This window comes from Trachinotus anak, unplaced genomic scaffold (assembly GCF_046630095.1).
Source record: "Trachinotus anak isolate AG129_WGS33_773 ecotype Australia unplaced genomic scaffold, CSIRO_AGI_Tana_v1 ptg000010l, whole genome shotgun sequence".
Classification (NCBI taxonomy): Eukaryota; Metazoa; Chordata; class Actinopteri; order Carangiformes; family Carangidae; genus Trachinotus; species Trachinotus anak.
The window spans coordinates 20,160,610-20,180,244 of record NW_027273861.1 but is presented as its reverse complement, the minus strand read 5'-3'; the positions used below and the strand labels follow the sequence as shown (position 1 = coordinate 20,180,244).

General features: G+C 40.5%; 1 protein-coding gene across 4 annotated transcripts in view; it reads right to left on the bottom strand.

Moving 5' to 3' along the window:
- Positions 1 to 19,635, bottom strand: part of arid3a (AT-rich interactive domain 3A) — a 48,379-nt gene that overhangs the window by 22,621 nt on the left and 6,123 nt on the right. For 2 of the 4 annotated variants that reach the window (XM_071486029.1, XM_071486030.1), the window contains exons 2-4: positions 13,304 to 13,373; positions 10,617 to 11,349; positions 10,234 to 10,516 (exon numbers count right to left, since the gene is read on the bottom strand). In XM_071486029.1, coding sequence (XP_071342130.1) covers positions 10,234 to 10,516; positions 10,617 to 10,957 — 624 coding nt within the window. In that variant the 5' untranslated portion in view covers positions 10,958 to 11,349; positions 13,304 to 13,373. The remainder of the gene's footprint in view (positions 1 to 10,233; positions 10,517 to 10,616; positions 11,350 to 13,303; positions 13,374 to 19,635) is intronic. The other 2 variants (XM_071486028.1, XM_071486031.1) reach the window with 1 other exon arrangement.

Genomic DNA, 19,635 nt, shown 5'->3' with positions numbered 1-19,635 from the left:
CCTGCCGAGACAAACAACGCAGCTGTGACTGACAGTATCTAATGTTGCTTAATCTGCAACAGTCACATTCGTGGTGATAAGCAAGTTAGAAAAAGGAAACTGAGAACGATACACAGGTAGTCTGCACAGCTGCTGAGCAAAACCACACATTTGGATGTGTAAAATGTGACACTACAGCAAGCAGCAGTGATTCATAAATCCTCTGCAGCCATCTCTTCCTAAAGGTGCCTAAAATGGACTTGATTTAAGGTTTCAAGAGTTTTCTGAGATTTTCTATGACTAAAAAAAATATTCATAAGATTCTTTCCGTTTTCTTTAATGAACCCTCTCAGGTTTCCACGACAGTTAGCCTGAAAAACATCAACCTGCAGGACCAATGTTTAGAAATCCCTTTTAATTCCAGACAGCATAAGTTTCCTGGTGCTGTAACACAACTCTGGAAATTCATTATTGTCCCAGACATCTTTGAGGACATTCTTTCTTAATGGTGTGAGAGGTTGTAAGTGATGCCTCAGTCTGCATTACTTTAATACTTGGCTTCTGTCGAGTATAATTGGATATACATTATCCCCTGCTGACATGAGAAAAAGGTGAAAACCAGTTGATGAGGATAGGACATGCAACCAGAATGAGCACTATCCCGCGCTTACATGCACTCCATTCCTGCCTGCTACTGTCAGCTGCCATGGCTTGTAGATTTGGATAAGAATCAGAAATAGCAGCCAGCTTTCCCAGGGCCCTTGAGAGTTTGATGTATGTAGCTGTGAGCAATCTGTTCTAACCGCACTGCTAATGAGTACTATCATGATGATGGATGCCCAGTCTGGGCAGGGCAAAGCTGAGCAGACCGAGGGAGGGGAAGTGGGTGTAACAGCAATTTAGAATCATAAAACGATGTGTTGGAAGGGAGCAGCCCAAAAAAAAAAAAAACAAAAAAAAAAAAAAGGTAAAACACTATCAGTTGTACTTGCTACTAGTACTGCTTCAAAGCGTTCTTCAGCGTTATTACCCTCACAAATATATCTTCATAAATGCATCTCCAAACCAGCCTTTGATGGAAAATGGCAGATACTGTCTGACCTAGATAATCATCTAATGAGCATTTGTGTGAAAGCTGAAGGTATTTATTCAGCGCCAGTGCAGATGCCGTGATAAGGTGCTCGTCTTGAGGCAGAAAGATGGAGACAGAGATAGAGGAGTAGCTGAAGTTTCAGAGGAAGGTCTGTAACTGCTCTTGTATACAAACAGGCTGCAAACCGATATTTAATCTGGCCCGGAAAGGCTAAAAAGAGGCATCCTGCTACACTGCTGCTCCTCAGCATGGAGCCAGGTGCTCCATGCTGAGGAGCAGACACATGGTCGGGTGCTTGCTCTGTCAATCAGAGTGATGGATGGGCAGGGCAATGAGTTTAATGGTTGACAACGGTGGCCTTAAAAACATATCTGGCCCACCCAGCCCCATGGAGGGCAGATATCTGTCCATGTGGCTCATCAGAGACTGAGATGTTGTGGCCACGTGCCTAATCCCACCCCAATCAATAGGTGGATGGGCTGTCGTTTGACCTCAAGCAACCCCTGGCTTTGTCTTCTGCATGGAGCAGAAGTCTTTTCATTTTGATGTGGAACACTTGGCAGTGCAAAATGAAGCCCTAAGACAAGCAACTGGAATGGGTCTTAAAAGGTACCCCGTGGAGTTTATGCATGTATGTTATTTTGTAAACAAACAAAGTTTGTTTAAAGTGAAGTTTACGGTCACTGTTTCTCTTTGTGTGTGAATGCATCTTCTTTCACATAAAACATTTGCAGAGCTGATTTTGGAATAATTTATATCAATGTTTGCTTGCTTACTGACCCTCCTCTGAACCTTTACCCACCGTTTCTTTCTCTGTCTTTTCGCTTACCGTTGTTGGTGCATTGCTACATTTCTTGGCCTCTTCAGTTTTAAAAGGACAATTTGCCTGTAACTATTTGGAACTCTAGTTTATATAGTTTATATAGTAACAAAAATGTGTATAAAACAAAACTGTCACTCACACTGTACATGTGTCCTTTCAACATAAAAGGCATTTTATGTCGGTTTTAGTTGACACAGCAGGCATACCACAAGTGTTACTAATAATATTACTGAGTGCTTCACTCCCTTTAAAGCATACCAATAAGCCTGGCCACTGATCCAGCATGAACAATACCAGAGCCCTGGAATTTAAATGTAATAAACCCGTCAGTAATGTTGTAAGTAATGCCCAACACCCCCTTGCTATGACATGTCAAGATATCTGAAATGAAAAAGGTCTATTATCAGTTCATATTGGTGTCAAATGAAAGATAAGAATTACTATTTGTACCTGTAGTGTGAACAGAGAGTGACAAGTCAGGCCTCTTGCCATATCACACAATTAAAAAAGGCCAGCTATTATCACACAGACAAGAATAGGCAGCTTGAGTGTCAAATGCGCCTCAAAGATTATGAGTCAAATCACTAATAGGGTCTTTCATAATACAATGTCAGGGAAGTGTGCCCTGTTCTGCATAATGTTTGAGCTATTGGCCACTTAGCCTCTTAGAGCCACATCTGAAAACATGCTGATTTGTTTTGCTATCCACTGCGATCCAGTCCAGTTTCATTTGACACTGGGACAAAGAGCGACTCAGACCTTGAAAATGTGCAGCTAAAGTATCTTTATCTGTGTTTGACCTATTCCTTAATTGATTCTTTGAAGAATGAAAGCTTTCAACACATGCTACCTATTCAGAAGCATCTGAAGGTGATAGCACACACGCAATGCTTTTGTTCAAATGAATACCTTCCACTGGGTCGCCATATGAAAAGATGTCATGTAGGGTTTTGTTTGCTGCCAACCTTTCAGTGCAGGTCTTGCCTCTTTACTACACACTACACTGCACTATAGCTATAGTTATAGTGCAGGCTAATCCAAATGCCCTGTAATAAATCTTCCTTCATGAAGGTTATTCATGCACAGTACAATACTTTTGGAGGATGTAGATTGTGGTGCTGTTGAAATGTAGTTGTTAATACAGATAAGCTTTTTCTATCATTTAGCCTACCCCAAATGATATAAACACATCAGTCAGTTTATCACAATACAATTTAACAGCACCACAAACTGCCGCCTCTGAAATGACCACACAGTTGAATCAACACCTTGAATAAACTACCAACTGAGCTTGTATCGAGATAGGAAGCTAAAGTAAAGAGTTTCTTATGTAGGGACAAATGACAAGACAGAGCTGAATCAGCACTCACATATTTCCTTTAGAGGAAGAAGGTAGAGAAAAAAAAAAAAAAAAAAGAGTCCCACATAACCTTGGCAAAAGCAATAAAGGGTGAGGGGCCTTTGTGCGACTCTCCCAAGCCCACAATAATCATTTTCTCATCAAGGCGTAAACACATTTAAGTCAGGAGGAAGCTTGTGAAGACATCCCTTACAAGTCATCAGAGAATGTGCCAAAATAAATGAATACTGCACAAATAAAACAGAACAGCCAATGAAATAGACAGGACGAAAGAGCTAGCCTCAGCCTTTACGCAATCTTTGTTTACATTCCTGCTTCAACCCCCTTCTCCTCCTCCGTATTGAGCGGCTGTCAATTTCCAGAATCCCCATGGCTGTACAGTTTCTGACATCAGCTCCGTGCTGCACACTAGATGTTGGACATGATTCAAATGCTCTGCAGTGCTTCACAGTCAAAATGAGCATGTACTAAATGCTCTACTTGGCAGTGGTTCAAAGCCCGACGCCAACCAACTGACTTTTCCTGCTCCCTCAGTCACACCTACCCTTTCCCCTCCTGTTCCTTCTTCTCTCAACAGGAAGACTTTCAGAGGCCTTCCCATGCTGTCTCGGCCTTTGTATTTGGCCTTTTGCTTTCATGACACGAACAGGGCCCATTAACTCCTTGTTTTTTCTTTTTGTTAAACGCAGATCACTGCACACAGGCACAAGTTAATAAATTAAACTCTCCTTTGCTAATTAATTCAACCCTCTGCGGGAAGTTAAGAAAACAGATTTCAGATAATGTGCTTTACAAAACTTCAAATCGTTGGTTGCTCTGGAGTTAATGTGCTCTGAAATATCGAATTAAATCCAAGCAAATTGACTGGTGTAAAATATTGTCTGAATAATGACCATACCATGCAAAGACACAGCTTAACATAGCTTCACATCAGTTGTTATCAGTTCATTAACAACAAAAAGGCCAGGGGATATGGGGATCCACGAGAAACTGTAATTTAATCTGAATCAATACAGTTAAGTACCATTTAATTGCATAAGTTTATAAACCTACCGACAGCGGTTTGTGGAGAGTGGGTGCAGAAACAGTCATGGAGTACATTTAGAAATTTGAAATGAGCAGACAAGCAAATCTTCAGCTGTGACAATGCACAAGTTCATATATAATGCAATAAACAACATGGTCAGACCTGTTTTTTACAACCCTTAGGCTCATCAAAAGGCCTCACAGTGGAATATAAACCCAACGATCACTTATCAGACAGCTGTATCAGCAGAAACCTGACGGGCAATCCCAATAAGTGTCGCTTCCAATTGGCTCTCATTCGAGCTACACTTCCTGCAGTTACTAACAGCTCCCTCCCCCCACTCCCAATGTGTGTGTGTGTGTGTGTGTGTGTGTGTGTGTGTCTGAGCAATTTAATGTTTAATGCCAACTCCCCTCCATTCACCCTGATCATGGTGAGTGCCATGAATTTTTAAAGACATCCCCACTTTACTGTCCATCTGGGCTCCATCTGCCCAGCTGCTGGTGTTTAAAGCAGACAGAGACACAGGAGAGGAGACTTCAAAGGCTCTGCATGGCCTCTGGACGATTTTTGGCCAGAGAAGGATATTGTTTATAAAGAGGGCAGGGGGAGCAGGGCAGTTATATGAGATGTATACCATAGCATTGAAGAGACAACACATTCATGAAAGCAGACTGCAAATTGTACATCCATGAACATTATGGCCAAGTGCAACATCCAAATCGTAGGAGCTGCAAAAAAAAAATTACAAAAATTAAAAAAAAATTTAAATCACAAGAGCTGCATTTTTTTGATAAAGGTAAAATGTGTCCACAAGCGCTGTGGTGCTACAGAGATGCACTGGCCTACAAATGATATTCTCCAGATGTAAGGGAATGTCCTTGTTTGAAACAAGCCCCAACACATCACATCACATCATCATTAAACATTTTTTTAAGTGAAAATGAAATGCAAAACGATCATTCCAACTGAAATAGTGACTCACATCGCAATCACAATATCTGCCAAAATAATTTTAATGTGATTTTTTGGGTATATTGTGCAACCCAAATTAATTGGATACAGAGTAACTCAGGAGGCGAAGATCTGCTGTTTCTGGAGTACTGAAACAAGCAGGACCTGGTGAAATTAACCAAGAAATTCAGTTGATAAAAACACAGTTTGTCATGACTTCTCTAATCCCTTCATATCTCGCAGTCATTATGTTGGGAGTTCAGCAGGCAGCAAACAAGTTTATCAAGAGAGCTATTTGCTAACGTAGCTAATATGGATAACATAGGTAACATATAATGGCTGGATTTTATGATTGATATCAAGATAACACAAAAAACTAGGAATTATAATGCGTCTTAAAACCACTGAATGACTGTATATTTAAGGCCTATTCAAACAGTACAAATTTATCTAAACTAGTTACCACAGCAACGTTAATATCTAGATAATCTCCATTTCACAACTGACCTCAAATTTTGACAGCAGCTTTAAAGCAGCAGTTTTTTCCACTAACTGGAGGGAAATTTTTTTAAATGACAGATTTAGTTTAGAGAGGTTTTAAGATATTCCTCTCTTTTCTGTTGCCCCATTACAATGGAATTAAATGAGTTTTGTCTGAGGTACTCAAAGCATTAAAACAGTTTTCAATGTAAGTCTACTGAAGAAAGAAAGCTTTTGAAACTACAGTATCTGCACAGCTAGAAAGCACTAGTGGTGACAAGATATATACACACACATATATATTATAATTTGGTTTACTAACGCCTCAATTAAGTATGCCTCAAGTAAATATGTGTAATATGTAATATTATCAGTATCAATGAAGTTTATCTTCTGTTCAGGAACCAAAAGTTTATTATTTAACAACAGAAGTAAAATACAAAAGAAAAAAGAGCCCTCTGCTACATCATCAGGAAAGTATTATTTTTAATCAAACCAAAACAGATGCATGCAAGCCTATCGGCTGTCGGACAACACTTATATGATTAACTATAAAAGGAGCGTAAACATGTCCTAGAAATAAAATTGCAGAGCGTGATGTAAAGAGTGACATTGATATGGATATCTTAAGGGCAGAGGGTTGCACTGGTATCACTGAAATAACTCAGTTGAAATGGCAATCCACCAGCAATGCAAATCAGTTTCAATTACAGAATAATCCAATGATGCTGGCATAATTTGATATCTATATTTTTGATATCTAGTCCTTTATTTAATTCTGCTGCTCTCTGCTGCAGCCAGATATGACACCGCTGGCAAAGTGCCTTGAAAGTTTTGATTAATTCCATTAAAAACCACAGTGTAATCAGACATCCGAAAAGACAGCACGTCCTGGCTTGATTTAGTCTGACCTTTCAGTTGAGTGGGGAGAGAGGATAGTGGCCGTGTGATCCACCAGGAATGCATTTTGGGCCTAGGCTGAACTCAGCCACACATGGCCTGGGGCAAACCCAAAGTAAATGTGAGGGATCGCACGGATATTTCCTCACCTACATGGCACCTTAAACCTGGATAGGTGTGAGCAATTGATATAAGACTTATTCTTGGACTTTCCTTGAACCTATTCTACTGAACATTCTTCACTGGACCCATTCTTTGGACTTATGTTACTGTTCCTCTTATTTTGGATTTTCTATGTTAGCACTGGAACTGTTGTAAACCCGTTTATGTTGCATTTCTGCTAACTATTAAAACTCTGCTCAGTTTTTTCAAATTTCTAAGCCAACAGCAATTTCTGTTTTCAAATTTTCTCTACTAAGGTTTTGTTAGTTTTTCTCTTCACACCCTAATGTTTTTCTTATGTGTACATTTTTGTTCACCTTAGGGTGAGTCAGGAACCACTGCTGTCATGGACCTGTGTGACACATCGAGACACTGTATGTGACGCTGGACTATACAAATGATGAGACATGAACATAAGAGAGCAAAGGACAGTTTTCAGTTTGGAAGAGCTCCAACTGCTGCAGACTGATAGAGGCACAGAAGATTTCTGCTGAGGATCTGGGGTTCCTAGTGGCCATATTATCACCCTCCCTCAGGCACATTCCAGCAGCCTCCACCCACCTGCCCAAAATAAACTGTATAGCCTTAACCCTTTCCTCCCCACCCACAGCCCTCCAAAACACTCAACTTGCACATGATTGAAGTCCAGAGCGCGCGTGTGTAAGTTAGAGAGTTTCACAATGCCGCTCAAAATAAGAATTACATTTTCATGATTTTCTCCTATAATCTCTATGATTTCTTAAATGAAAAAAATCTTTTGTATACTGCCTTCATGTAGACAGAACAAACTGTTCAACATATAGCTCATACCAAACTGCATGAAAGGCTATATTTACCAATAATCAGCCAAGTCTGATTTGATCATATTTAAAACACATTGAGGCATGATCCAGTTATCACAGGGAGCTGCTTTTTTACATCTCCATTGTGGATGCCTGTGTGGTCAGGCGAGAGGGATTTTCAGGTGAAATGATTTTAGCCTCGATAGCTGTATCGTATTGAATTTTCCTGGTGATAGTTCATGTGACTGCACAAATTTATAGTGGTACATTTGTTTGTGTGTGGCCCTTGTAATTTATGTAATCTTTGCACACTGCTGGGAAAAACTCAACTGTGCTCAAATCACTACTATTATAGATATTACTATATAACTTGAACATTTTACAATTCACAACTACTTAATCAAGCAAAAAGGAGACTGAAGGTTTGCACTGAAAGTTTAAAAGTGTGGTCTGCAGATTTAACTTACTGTCTCCTCTTCAAATAATAAGATGCAAACCACAAATGGGACACACCAAATATAAATTAAGACTGAAATCACTGAGTCTGATTTGCATAGGGTTAGAATTACCAAGGGACAGACTGTGCTCATCATCACAGGTCAGTCATTTTTACATTACACACTGCAGGCAGAGTAGATTTACTGAGGAATATAATCACAGGCCATAGCTACAATTATTACTAATCACTGTTATCATCCAAGAGCAAAACTGGCCCTGAAAGAATGGTGCGCAGGATTAAAATTTCTGGGTTCTTAATATTATAAACTATCAGCAGTAAGGAGTCTGTGGGCCACAACTTGTGGTGCTGTAGCCATACAACATAAAATGCAACAGGCTTTTTAGGACAGTACGCAGTTTGGTCTCCTCCTTTCTCTATAGTCTCCATTGTAGGAGGAGTTTCATGTTATGTAGGCGTCAAAGGTTTCAATCACCAATGGATTGGGTAACACTATCTTAACAGCCAAGGTACTGTCTGTCTTGATTATATAACCGTCAGCTCAGTAAATTCATGCTTGCATGATGCATGGTTGACTGACATGTGATAATAAAAATGTCCTGTATTTCCTACCTGACATATGAAAACCAGCAGGCTGAGTGTATCAATTCAAGTCATTCACACAAAGCTTTGCAGAGGGAGGGGTGGACTATTTAGAGAAGCAGAGTATAGGTTTAGGGGAGTTATATTCCTTATACTCTGTAATTACAAGAAATAGGCCTTAAATTACAGAATCTATGGTTAGGTTTAAAAATGAGGAGCATGTAGACCGGGTGAGTGCAGTAAATTTACCTCCAGCATTCCAAAGGCATGAATAAAAATGTTTGAAATTTTCTCCTAACAATTCCTAAACCTTTCTCTGCTCAAATATGTTTTACAGTTTGAAATACTGCTGCAGGCCATGAGTGTGTTTGCATCTCTATAGTGGCTTCCATTAAGTTATATAAACTGCATTTGCATGAAATTGTGGCCCAGTATAATCCACTTCAATAAAAGTAAGCCCGTCAGTTCGTTTTTTTGTTTTTACACAGAAGCAGAGGCCAGTATAAAGAGTGTCACTGATAAATTAAATTAAGGATTCAAAAAAATACAGCTCGATGTTCCTGCTTTACATTTGTAAAATACACCTCCAGTACTATCTCTAAAATGTTACTAATTTGAAAGGAAAGTGCACGAGCAGATAAGTAATTTCAGTTATAATAAATAACGTCATCCCACAAAAAGTCATTCTTGCTCTCAGAAGCTTTAAAATTTTTTTTCGAAGAAAGGTTTTCTGTAATGATTCAAATTCTCCAAATGGAGCTTTGTCATCTCATGACATACTGGGTCGAAGGTGGGTGACTAATTTGCAGAGGTATCAATGTACAATGTGCAAATATGACAGAAAATGCAGTCTCTCTGAGTCTTTTTATTGACAGCAGCCCTCCATCTAAACTTAGCTGTTGACAGATTTAAATCTCTTCATGTAAACAGCCCGTCTTATTCCACTGAGGCCTCCCTCATAATATCCAGCCCACAGCTTGTTTACAGTAAACGCCAGCATGGTAAAGCTGTTAAAGTGCACCCTAACCCCTCCTCCTCTTCTCCTTGCTGCCCTCGGCCTCTCTTCCTCAGCTCCCAGTCCCATTTGTGTCAGGAAACTACCATTTTCTACTCGTATGCCACAGCACTAGTACTGTTGTTGTTGTTCTAGACCAGAACCTTTAAGACATGTCCCCTGCCAGTATGTCAGGTGGCAAAGGCAAACTTTAAAGCCTAAGCTTAGGGTTTATCAACATTTGGCCAGTGGCTGGTGTTAATTTCCCACCCTGGTCAGATTACTTAATGTGCTGCTGAGAAAGTAACATGCAGTTTGATGTGAGGGGTGAAAAGGCCAGATGGGCCTCACTGGTCAACAATCAACATTTCTGATTTATGTACTGCCTCTGTGTGCAACAGCAGCTGGCTTTAGAGTATCTTTGGAATTTAGCTGATAAGACTCTCCACAATGACGACATGAGGGACATGATCATCCGTTTATAATATACTCAATCAATTGTAAAGACACAAAGACTCAAGGCTGCAAATTTTGAAATGACTGAATCTCCAGTGGCAATGTTCATTTACATGTAACCGTCTAACAAAAGTGCAACAAAAGAACACACTTCCCATGACACAAAGAAATGAAGAGATCCTACCTGTCTGAACTGCTCCTCGTAGGTCCATTCTCCGTGGTCCTGCCCACCCAGATGGCTATGCGTTGCATGTGGTGGTAGGATAGCTACGCGGGGCTCTTGGTCGACACTGGGGCGGGCCTTCAGCAGCTGAGAGTGAGGGTGGAGCTGGCGGTGGGGCAACAGGAGGATGCCTTTCCCAGGGGCCACAGCCTCATGGCCTGTTGGAAGACCTTCCTCTGCCAGGTCATCGTCAAAGTCCTCTTCCATCTCGCCTTCGAAATCCTCCTCGTCCCATTTCTGTTTGCTGTGTGTGTGTGTTAGAAACAGAATCGTATTGTTTAAAAGACACTGGAATTAATGACAGAAGTCTTAGGACAACTTGAGCAAAGACATTCAGTACTTACATCTGCTCCTCCTCATCTGACCCCATCATGTCCTTGTATTGCTCCTCCCCTTCTTCATTGTCATCATCATCATCACCTTCCTCCTCGCCGCCACTGCTGCGCTCCGACATGGGGCTGTCTGACACCCTCTGCAGCCCGGCTGCTGCGGCACGCATGGCCGCTAGCGCTGCCATCTGGGCCTGCTCTGCCTCCGGGGCCGGGCTTCCCATCAGCTCATCCCCTCCTCCTCCACCTGTGCGGACTTGAGTGTGCTGGGCGGCTTGCTGCTGTAGCTGCTGCTCCATCAGCAGCTTGGCCCTCTGCTGCCTGTGCAGGTTCTCCATGACAGCCTGCAGCTTCATCTCCAGGGAAAGCGGCACGGCGTTCAACTGCCTTCCTTCCCCTCCCTCCCCCACAGAAGGAGCACCAGTCGGGGCCAGTCAGGGGCCGATGGTCAATCCTTCTGCCCAGGGAGAGCAATTACCAACCGCGCCTGTGATAAAGTAGCTAGCAGCTGGCTGGAGGTTTGGAGGTTATGGTTATGTGGAAATGTGGGTCCTTGAGGAGAAGTGGAAGGAGGAGGAAGAGAAGGGGGGTCGGTCAGAGCTCTGAGACATGCAGTCAGGGGTCGACTTCACTTCTTGAGACAGAGGCCTCTCTCTTGTTCCGATGGTTTTTCCTGCAGTTGGGGGGAAACCAAAGCTGGCAGCAGAGCTGAGTTGCACACAAGTGTTCGCTGACAGACTACAAAGACCTGAGGGAGAAGAAAGAACAACAGAGTGTCAGACTGCTACTTCCTCACTCTCTGTTCACGTCGATGCCTTCAGTTGAAGGGAAAAAGCTTTTTGTTGTGGCAGTGACAAAACTGTGAAACAACTTTCTTCAAAGCATCAGATCAGAAAAACATGTTTCTATTTTCAAAAACCAATTTTCCATTCACTGGCCTTTCACTAAAGTGGACATCTTCTACACTATCTCTTCTGATCTGATTTGAAGCTATAAAGCAAGTATTTAAAAAGTATTTAAAAACACACTTTTAATTTGAATATGTTGTTAGTATTGGATTGGTTACATTTCAATGTTTTGCAATCCCCTGCATTTAAGAGATAAACAAAATTAATGGATGATGCTGCAATAAAAAGGTCCAACATGTTTTTTGATGAACTTGATCAATCATTTGAAATCATGACTGACTTAAGTCTTCTTCAAAAACTTTTGCGAGTTGCTGAAGAGCAGAAAAAAAAACACCGTTGTCTGCAGGGCTGCCCTGTTGACTAAAATCACGAGTTAAGAAAATGTGACTCGAGAGAAAATGCCCAATTTCACACACAAAAATGCAGTCTGTGAGTTCATGTCGGCTGTTTAACATGCAGGATTACTCACACAATCACAGACCAGGCACGCTGCTCACACAGGACAAAATGTTTTAACCTCAACAACAAGAGGAAGTGAAATCACAGGAAGAACCGTCACTTTCTTCACCTGGTTGGCTCCCAGCCAAAAAGAATTTGAGCCAAGCAGCAAAAATGAGCAGTATGAGTCAACATTGTTTGTTAAAACACACACAATTAATATTCAGAGCTGTTACCCAGCTGAGGTATGACTGGTTGTGTTTTTCCCCTCATTAAAATGTTTTATTGTAAGACAGAGACACAGTGGGGAGTTTTTCGGCAACTTCTGTGGGTGGTAATGGTTCTCCTACATACCTGTTCCCAAAATGCTCAGGTATGCAAAGCAGTCTCAGTTTTAAGCAGTAAGCTTTGACACTTTGGAACCAATAACATGTGCTCTCGATTACCAACAACCTATACCCTAGAGTCATACTTGAGGGACAGTCACTGTCTATCCTGCCCACTGTCTGATTTCTTAGAACGTGTCGAAAATGCTAAGTCAGGGTTTGGGGAGGCTGTGGCTCAGATCAGTCGGGCAATGATAAGAGCTGCACACCAAGTCAACAGCACATGGGAAAATTAAATTCAAGTGCAGGTGCTGGATATGTTAAAGTACCAGTCATGACAGGAGGCAGCAGTGACTGTATGCCACTACTCATTCAGCTACACTGACTAATACATGAACAGACAGACCTCTGTAACTACCACCTGCCCTGATCACATACGTTCAGAAACTACAGGTTTCTCACTAACCTTTTGCACAGGGTGCACTGCGGATAAAAGCTTGAATAATGTTCTCATTAGAGTTGACACAATTAGTTGTGCAAGTCATTTTTTACAGGAAATATTAATATTTGCAGGTTTTCTTTGGGGCTGTTTTCAATATTCTCTGACATTAAACTAAACCATTAATCAATTGACTGAGAAAATATTCATTAGTCACAGACATTTTTCTTATGTAACTTCAGTTAAAATTCCAATCAACACCTAAAGCATTTCAACCAGCGTATACTGTTTGAGACTATAAAAAGTCTATTCTCCCTTTGGTCAGCCTATCATATCTGCCTGTAGGATTATTTTAGAGATAATATTATTTTGTCTCATAAATCACCTAATCAATTTGTCTTGCCCTTAGGATTTTGATAGCTGATGTTTTGTGATGACATTTACCATTATTCCATCTGATGAAAAAAACAGAGTTCAGAAATCCTCTGAAACAGCAGAGTCATGAAGCACTAAAACAAAAGCTTTCACAAATGAGTCCACAGCCATCCTTTCCCACATTAACCTGTACCTCATCAATTACAGTGCACTTACTAGAAGAGATTTTTTTCTTTTCTTGAGATGTAGGGAAGGTGGGTTGTTTTATTCCCCCGCATGTGGCTCACTGGAATTCCACAGAAAAGCACAGTAGTCACAGCTGTGTTAATATAATTATGGTGTAGGCACATTCTGAATGCACGAGAAAGATAAACAGTACATATACTTCAGGTCCAAGATCTCTCAACAAGCTGGTAAGGAAGACAGACTGTTTTCCATATCTATTGTTTATATAGTCATGCATACATAATGAGAAGACAACACCATAAACATTCTGGTTATCACTGTTACCCTATAAGCAGTTTCATGTGTTTCAGTTTCAGTGCAAAAAATATTAAATCCAAATGAAAAATAACAACTTGTGTAGAATCACATGTATGGGACTCATCTGGGAGACCAATGTAGCTTTACACAGTAAAAGTTATGTGCAAATGCATAGAAATATGTACAGAGGTGTATGTGTAACAAGTGGGATCAGATATGTAAATAAAAAATTCAACTGCACAATTTGTGTACCTGCGGTCAATAAGAATCATCATAATGAAGACTGGCTGATATCTGAGACATAGTTGTAAAGTTTGAAGAAAAACAAGGAGACAAAATGTACTTAAAAAGCACTAAGTTCTGCCACGACTGCTCAGAGTATAAAAGCCTAAATATGGGTCACACTTTTGACATAACAACTGACATATAAGCAAAATGTTACTGTATATGAATCCAAGTCAACTGAGCAACAGTCATTCTGCAGAAGTTTGTTCTACTGCATGGACAGGAAAAATATTTCAGTCACCCTATACCATGTCTGTATGTTACAGAAATGTTGCGCAAGGAAATAAGAGCTGTGAAACTTGTGTTTCGTCAGTGGGTGAAGGAAGTGACAACTGACGGAGCAGATGTAGTGAGGCAGCCGACAGATATTCAATATTGATTCATGACATTCTACAGGCGATAGGGGCACAACTGAACGGCTGCAGTTGTCAGATGGGTGAATAGCCCCAGTATAAGCAGATCAGCACATCTTGCCTAACTGGATCTGGTTTGACTGAGACAACCTGTCTCTGTTCTACATTCTGGGCTCAATGTGGAAAGACATCAAGAATTACTGGTGGCACCTTTGGACTATTCTGTTGCATTAAGTGACCTGACAAATGAACCTAACTATAGCCCATAAATGCACTGTTTGTTTTTTTGCACTTTTTACACACTATGTAAGTTACACCATCCATTACTCAACATGTTACACCGCCACACTAGAACACGTGCAAAATGAGCACACTGTACATTTCAAGTTTGAGCTAAAAACAATACCAGCTCCTATACTGTCTCTCGGTATATCATATATGTAAATTCAAAGACAGAAGTGACTACAACAGCGTTGTTCTGATGACTCTTCCTGTGCAGAGGGAAGCAGAAGTGGTCGCTTTGTTTCATTCCGCTGCTGATCACAAGCATCATGATTTCCTACATGCGAGATGGTGCAAATTACATTGCGCCACTGCACATGTTCTCCCCACTTCCCCAAATGATGAGGCACGTTTGATGCTTAGAAGAATTTTGATGTGACAGTGATAATGATCATGCACCGACAAAAATATATGGCATGTGTCAGGATAACCTACTGAGTGTAGTCACTTTCTGTTAAGTTTGATCATGACCAAAAAGTCTAATCAAACATTACAGCAGCTGATCTCCCCCTCCAACACTAACGCTCAATAAATACAAGCAACAGATGCACACAGCCACGGCACATGCACAACCACATGTTGTTGATGGCAAACACAAAATCAGAACAGCAACAAAATCTTCCAGAATTAAGTTGTTTCAAGAGTGACTGTGCACATACAGCAAATGTTGCTACCTCTTCCAGATAGTTTGTCGACTGTCACAGTGGTATCTTGAAAGTTCTGAATTGTGAGCGGTCCTGAGAGCACCAATTCTTAGTACTGGTCAAGGCAAAGAGCCTGGTTTGTACTACAGTCTACAAGCCAGACACTGATTTACACAGGATTTAGTGTTTAAGCAATGCTTAAGAAGCTAGTAGAGCTATGCTAAACCAGAGTTCAAGTCTGCTGCGCAAAATGCTGGGTGTTGGTTTTGGTACCTTCATCTCACACATTCCAAATTACGAGACCTTGGCCAGAGTGATAAGGCATTTAATATCTAAATCATAACTTGTCATGAAACCAAGTAGTCTCAGTGGGCAAGGGCCGAATCCCCTTAAAACCCCCTGCTGGGTCTCCTTCACACTGTGGCAATGGTGGGAAACCACCTCTATACATTGTGTAATTTCTTAACATTTCTTTACATCAACCCCTATGTGCAGTAACCAGTTATTATTTGGAAGGCGTGCTTTGTTCTAAAACTGTTGCCTAGCTGACAAATTCTGTGAGGAAGTTGCTACTATGGCCAGGGAGTAAACAGGTTTCATGGTCTGTCTGGAGCCCTTTTTCGTCCAGTCCGAAACGCTGTTGAAACTAAATTACAGAAACCAACTTGCTTCATAGTTTTGCTCCATCACTGAGTAACATTCACCATATCTATACAACCAGGGTAAAGGTCATTTGAATAGTCAGGGGAATATTTAGCAGAGTAATTGACGATTTACGCTTCACGGTAAGTCTCTGAATTTGCCTCTAAATCAATATGACTACTTGGCATCTTGTGTTTGCCAGGGACAAAAGAACAACTGTGAAGTCTGCTGTGATGGCTGACATATGGTGATTTTCTTTTAAGGACAATTATCTGTTTCAGTGACTGTGAAAAACATGTTTTATGCAAAGCAAAGCCCTCCAAAAATCATTTTCTGATTGCTGTTACCTGCACCACCTCAACACCACTTGTTTGTCTGTTTGACATCTTGACGTGTCAACTTTCTCTCACATTCATATTTTTCCTCTAGGTGCTTAAATTTGCATTTTTATAACAGAATTTGGGGGTACACAAAATTTGCTCGGTACACTCAGTTCCCCTCAGAGAGACAGAGGTATTACCACACATTGCTTTTAAACAACATGAAAGACAATCTCTTAAATTGCACAGCTGACGATAAGACCAGGCTCATTTAACACCTTAATTGGCTAAAGGGAGGCCGGCCTGTTGGGATAGGTGGATGGAGCCCATGTTGGGGTCAAGGAGGGGAGGAGCCACCAGGACAGAAACTTTGACAGTTGGCTGAATAAAGGATAAAGCAGAAACAATGAGAGCTAATGGGTTAATCCTCTTTTTTTTTTTTTCAAACCCACATTTGAGGGGTGGAAGACTGCAAGGTCTGAGCAAACAGGACAGAGTGATAAGAACAAGAGCTAAGGGTCTAATTCCAACGAGATAAAGAGGCCCACTCTGCCTCACATACATGCACATATATATATACACACACACACACACACACACACACACACACGTGTGTGTAGTGACTACATGTAAGACTCGTAGTCCGTTAATGAATTCTGGAAAGCGTCAAAGCTGTCTTATACTACAAAAATATGAGTGCATTCGTCTTTGTGGCCTTTTTTCAGAAACACGTTAAAGATTCACTGCTGGTATAAAACACATATGATGTTTTCAACATGTTTGCTACAAACTAGTTTTGATAGTGCAGAAAGAGAGCAACACACACACCAAGACCAGTGTCTTTTCTCAGTAGGTAGTTTTCTTCTCATTTGCCAACATCAGTACAGACGCATATCTCACATTTAAACATTTGAATTCAAATTCTTTATTTCCTTTTATGTACTGAAAGAGCAAACCATCTTTTGCCTGATAAAGCCAAGGGGTTTGAGATGAACTGGGTGAGGTCTTGTGAGACTTGAAACTGGGTATTAATATATTGTCTGTTCTGCTTGACTGGAAAATCAGAAAGAACCAGATTCTTAAAGTGGTAATCCACAAGATTTCAGTTTTTCATCTCTGCTCATCGCATGCACTTTTTGGTGCTGTGTCTGCTCTTCACTCTCTAAAGATCACATGCAAATCAGCGTGGGTGGTACTGTAATGTCTCCCTTGGATTTCTCATAATGCAGTTTGAGTACTTTTTGTACTGTACTTTCTTTATCAAATTAGCTATCACACTGATGCTCATGCTACACCTGTTTTGAATGAAAGACTATCCAACCTGATTTGTAGTCTACATAAGATCTCTATCGTCTTCTATCTTTACCAGTTTCAGTGTACAGTATATGGGTAGATTAAAGGCTGTTGTCGGGTTGTATCATGTCATCGCTCAGCACTGTTGTCATGCAGTGTGGATCAGTACATACTATACTGCTGTTAGTTGTGAAACAGGCTTTGTACTGATGCTATCAACACGCACATTCCTGGACAAATACTTCTCGGTTGTTTTCTGTATGTAGTAAGACCAGACTGCTTTTTTCAGTTTGTCTCCTTTTTAGATATTTATTTATAACCTAATGTAAACCTGTCAGTTTAATGCACTATACTGCAGTTTACAGGGTAACACACTAAAACAACCTACCTATCAACCTAAACAAAGTTAATTGACATTTCTCCAAGGATTTACTATACTAATACTAATACTATGAGCTTTAAGATATTAGCGTTTGCTTCAGAACAGCCTGTCAATTTCAATTTGCCACAAAGCACATAAGAGGTTTTCCTCTTTGTTTTTACTTTACTCACTAGATGTTAAGAGACTGTAGAATAAAAAATACACACAACCACACCTCTCCTACTTAAAACTCTTTAAGTCAATTTCAGTTTACACATGTTTTTACATGTATACATTTTTAAATAGCAGCAGGATATAAAATTGCTGTAAATTACTTAGTTTCCACAGAATTATGTAACAACCAGGAAGAAACTATGGTCTTGTTTGTTTGTTTTACAAAGAAATTATTTGTTTCAATAAACAGCATTGAACTCTTCCTCACAGTAGGCTACTAATAAATCTAAAAGGGACAACATAAACAGTATGAGAGGCAAATGTTATAAAGGTTAGTGCCAAGTGTCCAGTGCTATTCAGTGTCCCGTATCGTGCTAGGATAGTGCCAGGTGCCAGTGATACTTAATATCAAAGGAATTCTGACTGCAACATGCCAACATGCCTCATAATAATCAAAAAATGATTTCAATGTGTTTTACCTGTTGATATAGAACATGTAATGTAAAACTATATATTTACAGCATTTATAGCATTCATTCATCATGTAAACACAAGTTAGCATTAAATATCACAGAAGTTAAAGAGTAATTATCTAGGAAGTAGCCAAACAGTAGACATTCATGATCCTTCCTCCATAAAAAAAAAAAAAAGGGGGGGGATAAAAACAAGAAGTTGGTCAGTGGTGCTGGTCTTGATTATGCGTCCCTCTCTCACATTCCTTGCACTATTACCTCGCAAGGCAATAACACAGGCTCCATTGAGTCGCACTGCACCAACAAGAAGATCATTGAGGAAGTGTCGCACAGGCTGGTCACGCACTTTCCACTAACCTCCTCCACCGAGCTGAGGCAACGCGGAGAGCCAAATCTGATTAGCCCCAGCTATGCTATAAATTAACTGGACATATAGCAAAAATAATCCGGTGATCCAATTCTCTGCAGTGAAATCTGTGGTTATCTATCAAGCAACAGGACTCAGCTCTGCATGCAAGTGAGGCTTAAAGTGATTTGTTGCAACTGTTCAACAAACCTGTATGATCTGATGTTTGGTCTAGTTAATATGAAAAGGCCAGATTCAAATGTTTGCACTGAGTAGTAAGAAAAGCAAAGTAAGGAAAAGTCTTTTTCCTCGTGGGTGTTGCATCTGTCTTACACGTATTTATTTGGTCAATGTAAAAGGGGCTTTTTACACTCTGAAAATAGTGAGGAAACAGTGGAGGAAACACTTAAGGTATTAAAAAAACAAATAAGTGTGACTCAGGTCAAGAAATATAATACCATCAAGGTATTATGTTGAACAAAATATTCCTACGTGGGTAGGAAATATCATATATTCATAGTACGTGTTAAACAAGTGCTATGCCAAGAGAGAAAAGCCCACTGACAAAGCGTACAGCAACCATTTGAACTCTGCTATATGGTCGTCTAACCACAGGAAAAGTCAGCAGATGAATAGTTCATGCTGATTCTGCTGAAATGGTTGCAGGCGTTTATGTCCTCCGCCTCACTCGTGGATATTGACCTCGCCATGTTACAACCCTACCTACAGTTTCACCTGGAGACCGTAGTATTATGAGAGCAAACATAAATCTCATGTGATGTCAGCACTGGTGGAGAAACACAGGCAAACGCAGTCACTAAAACAATGGCACTTCATGTCAGGTTGTCTTATGATTTACTGGTTGAATAGTTAGTCTTTTTTGTATTTTTGT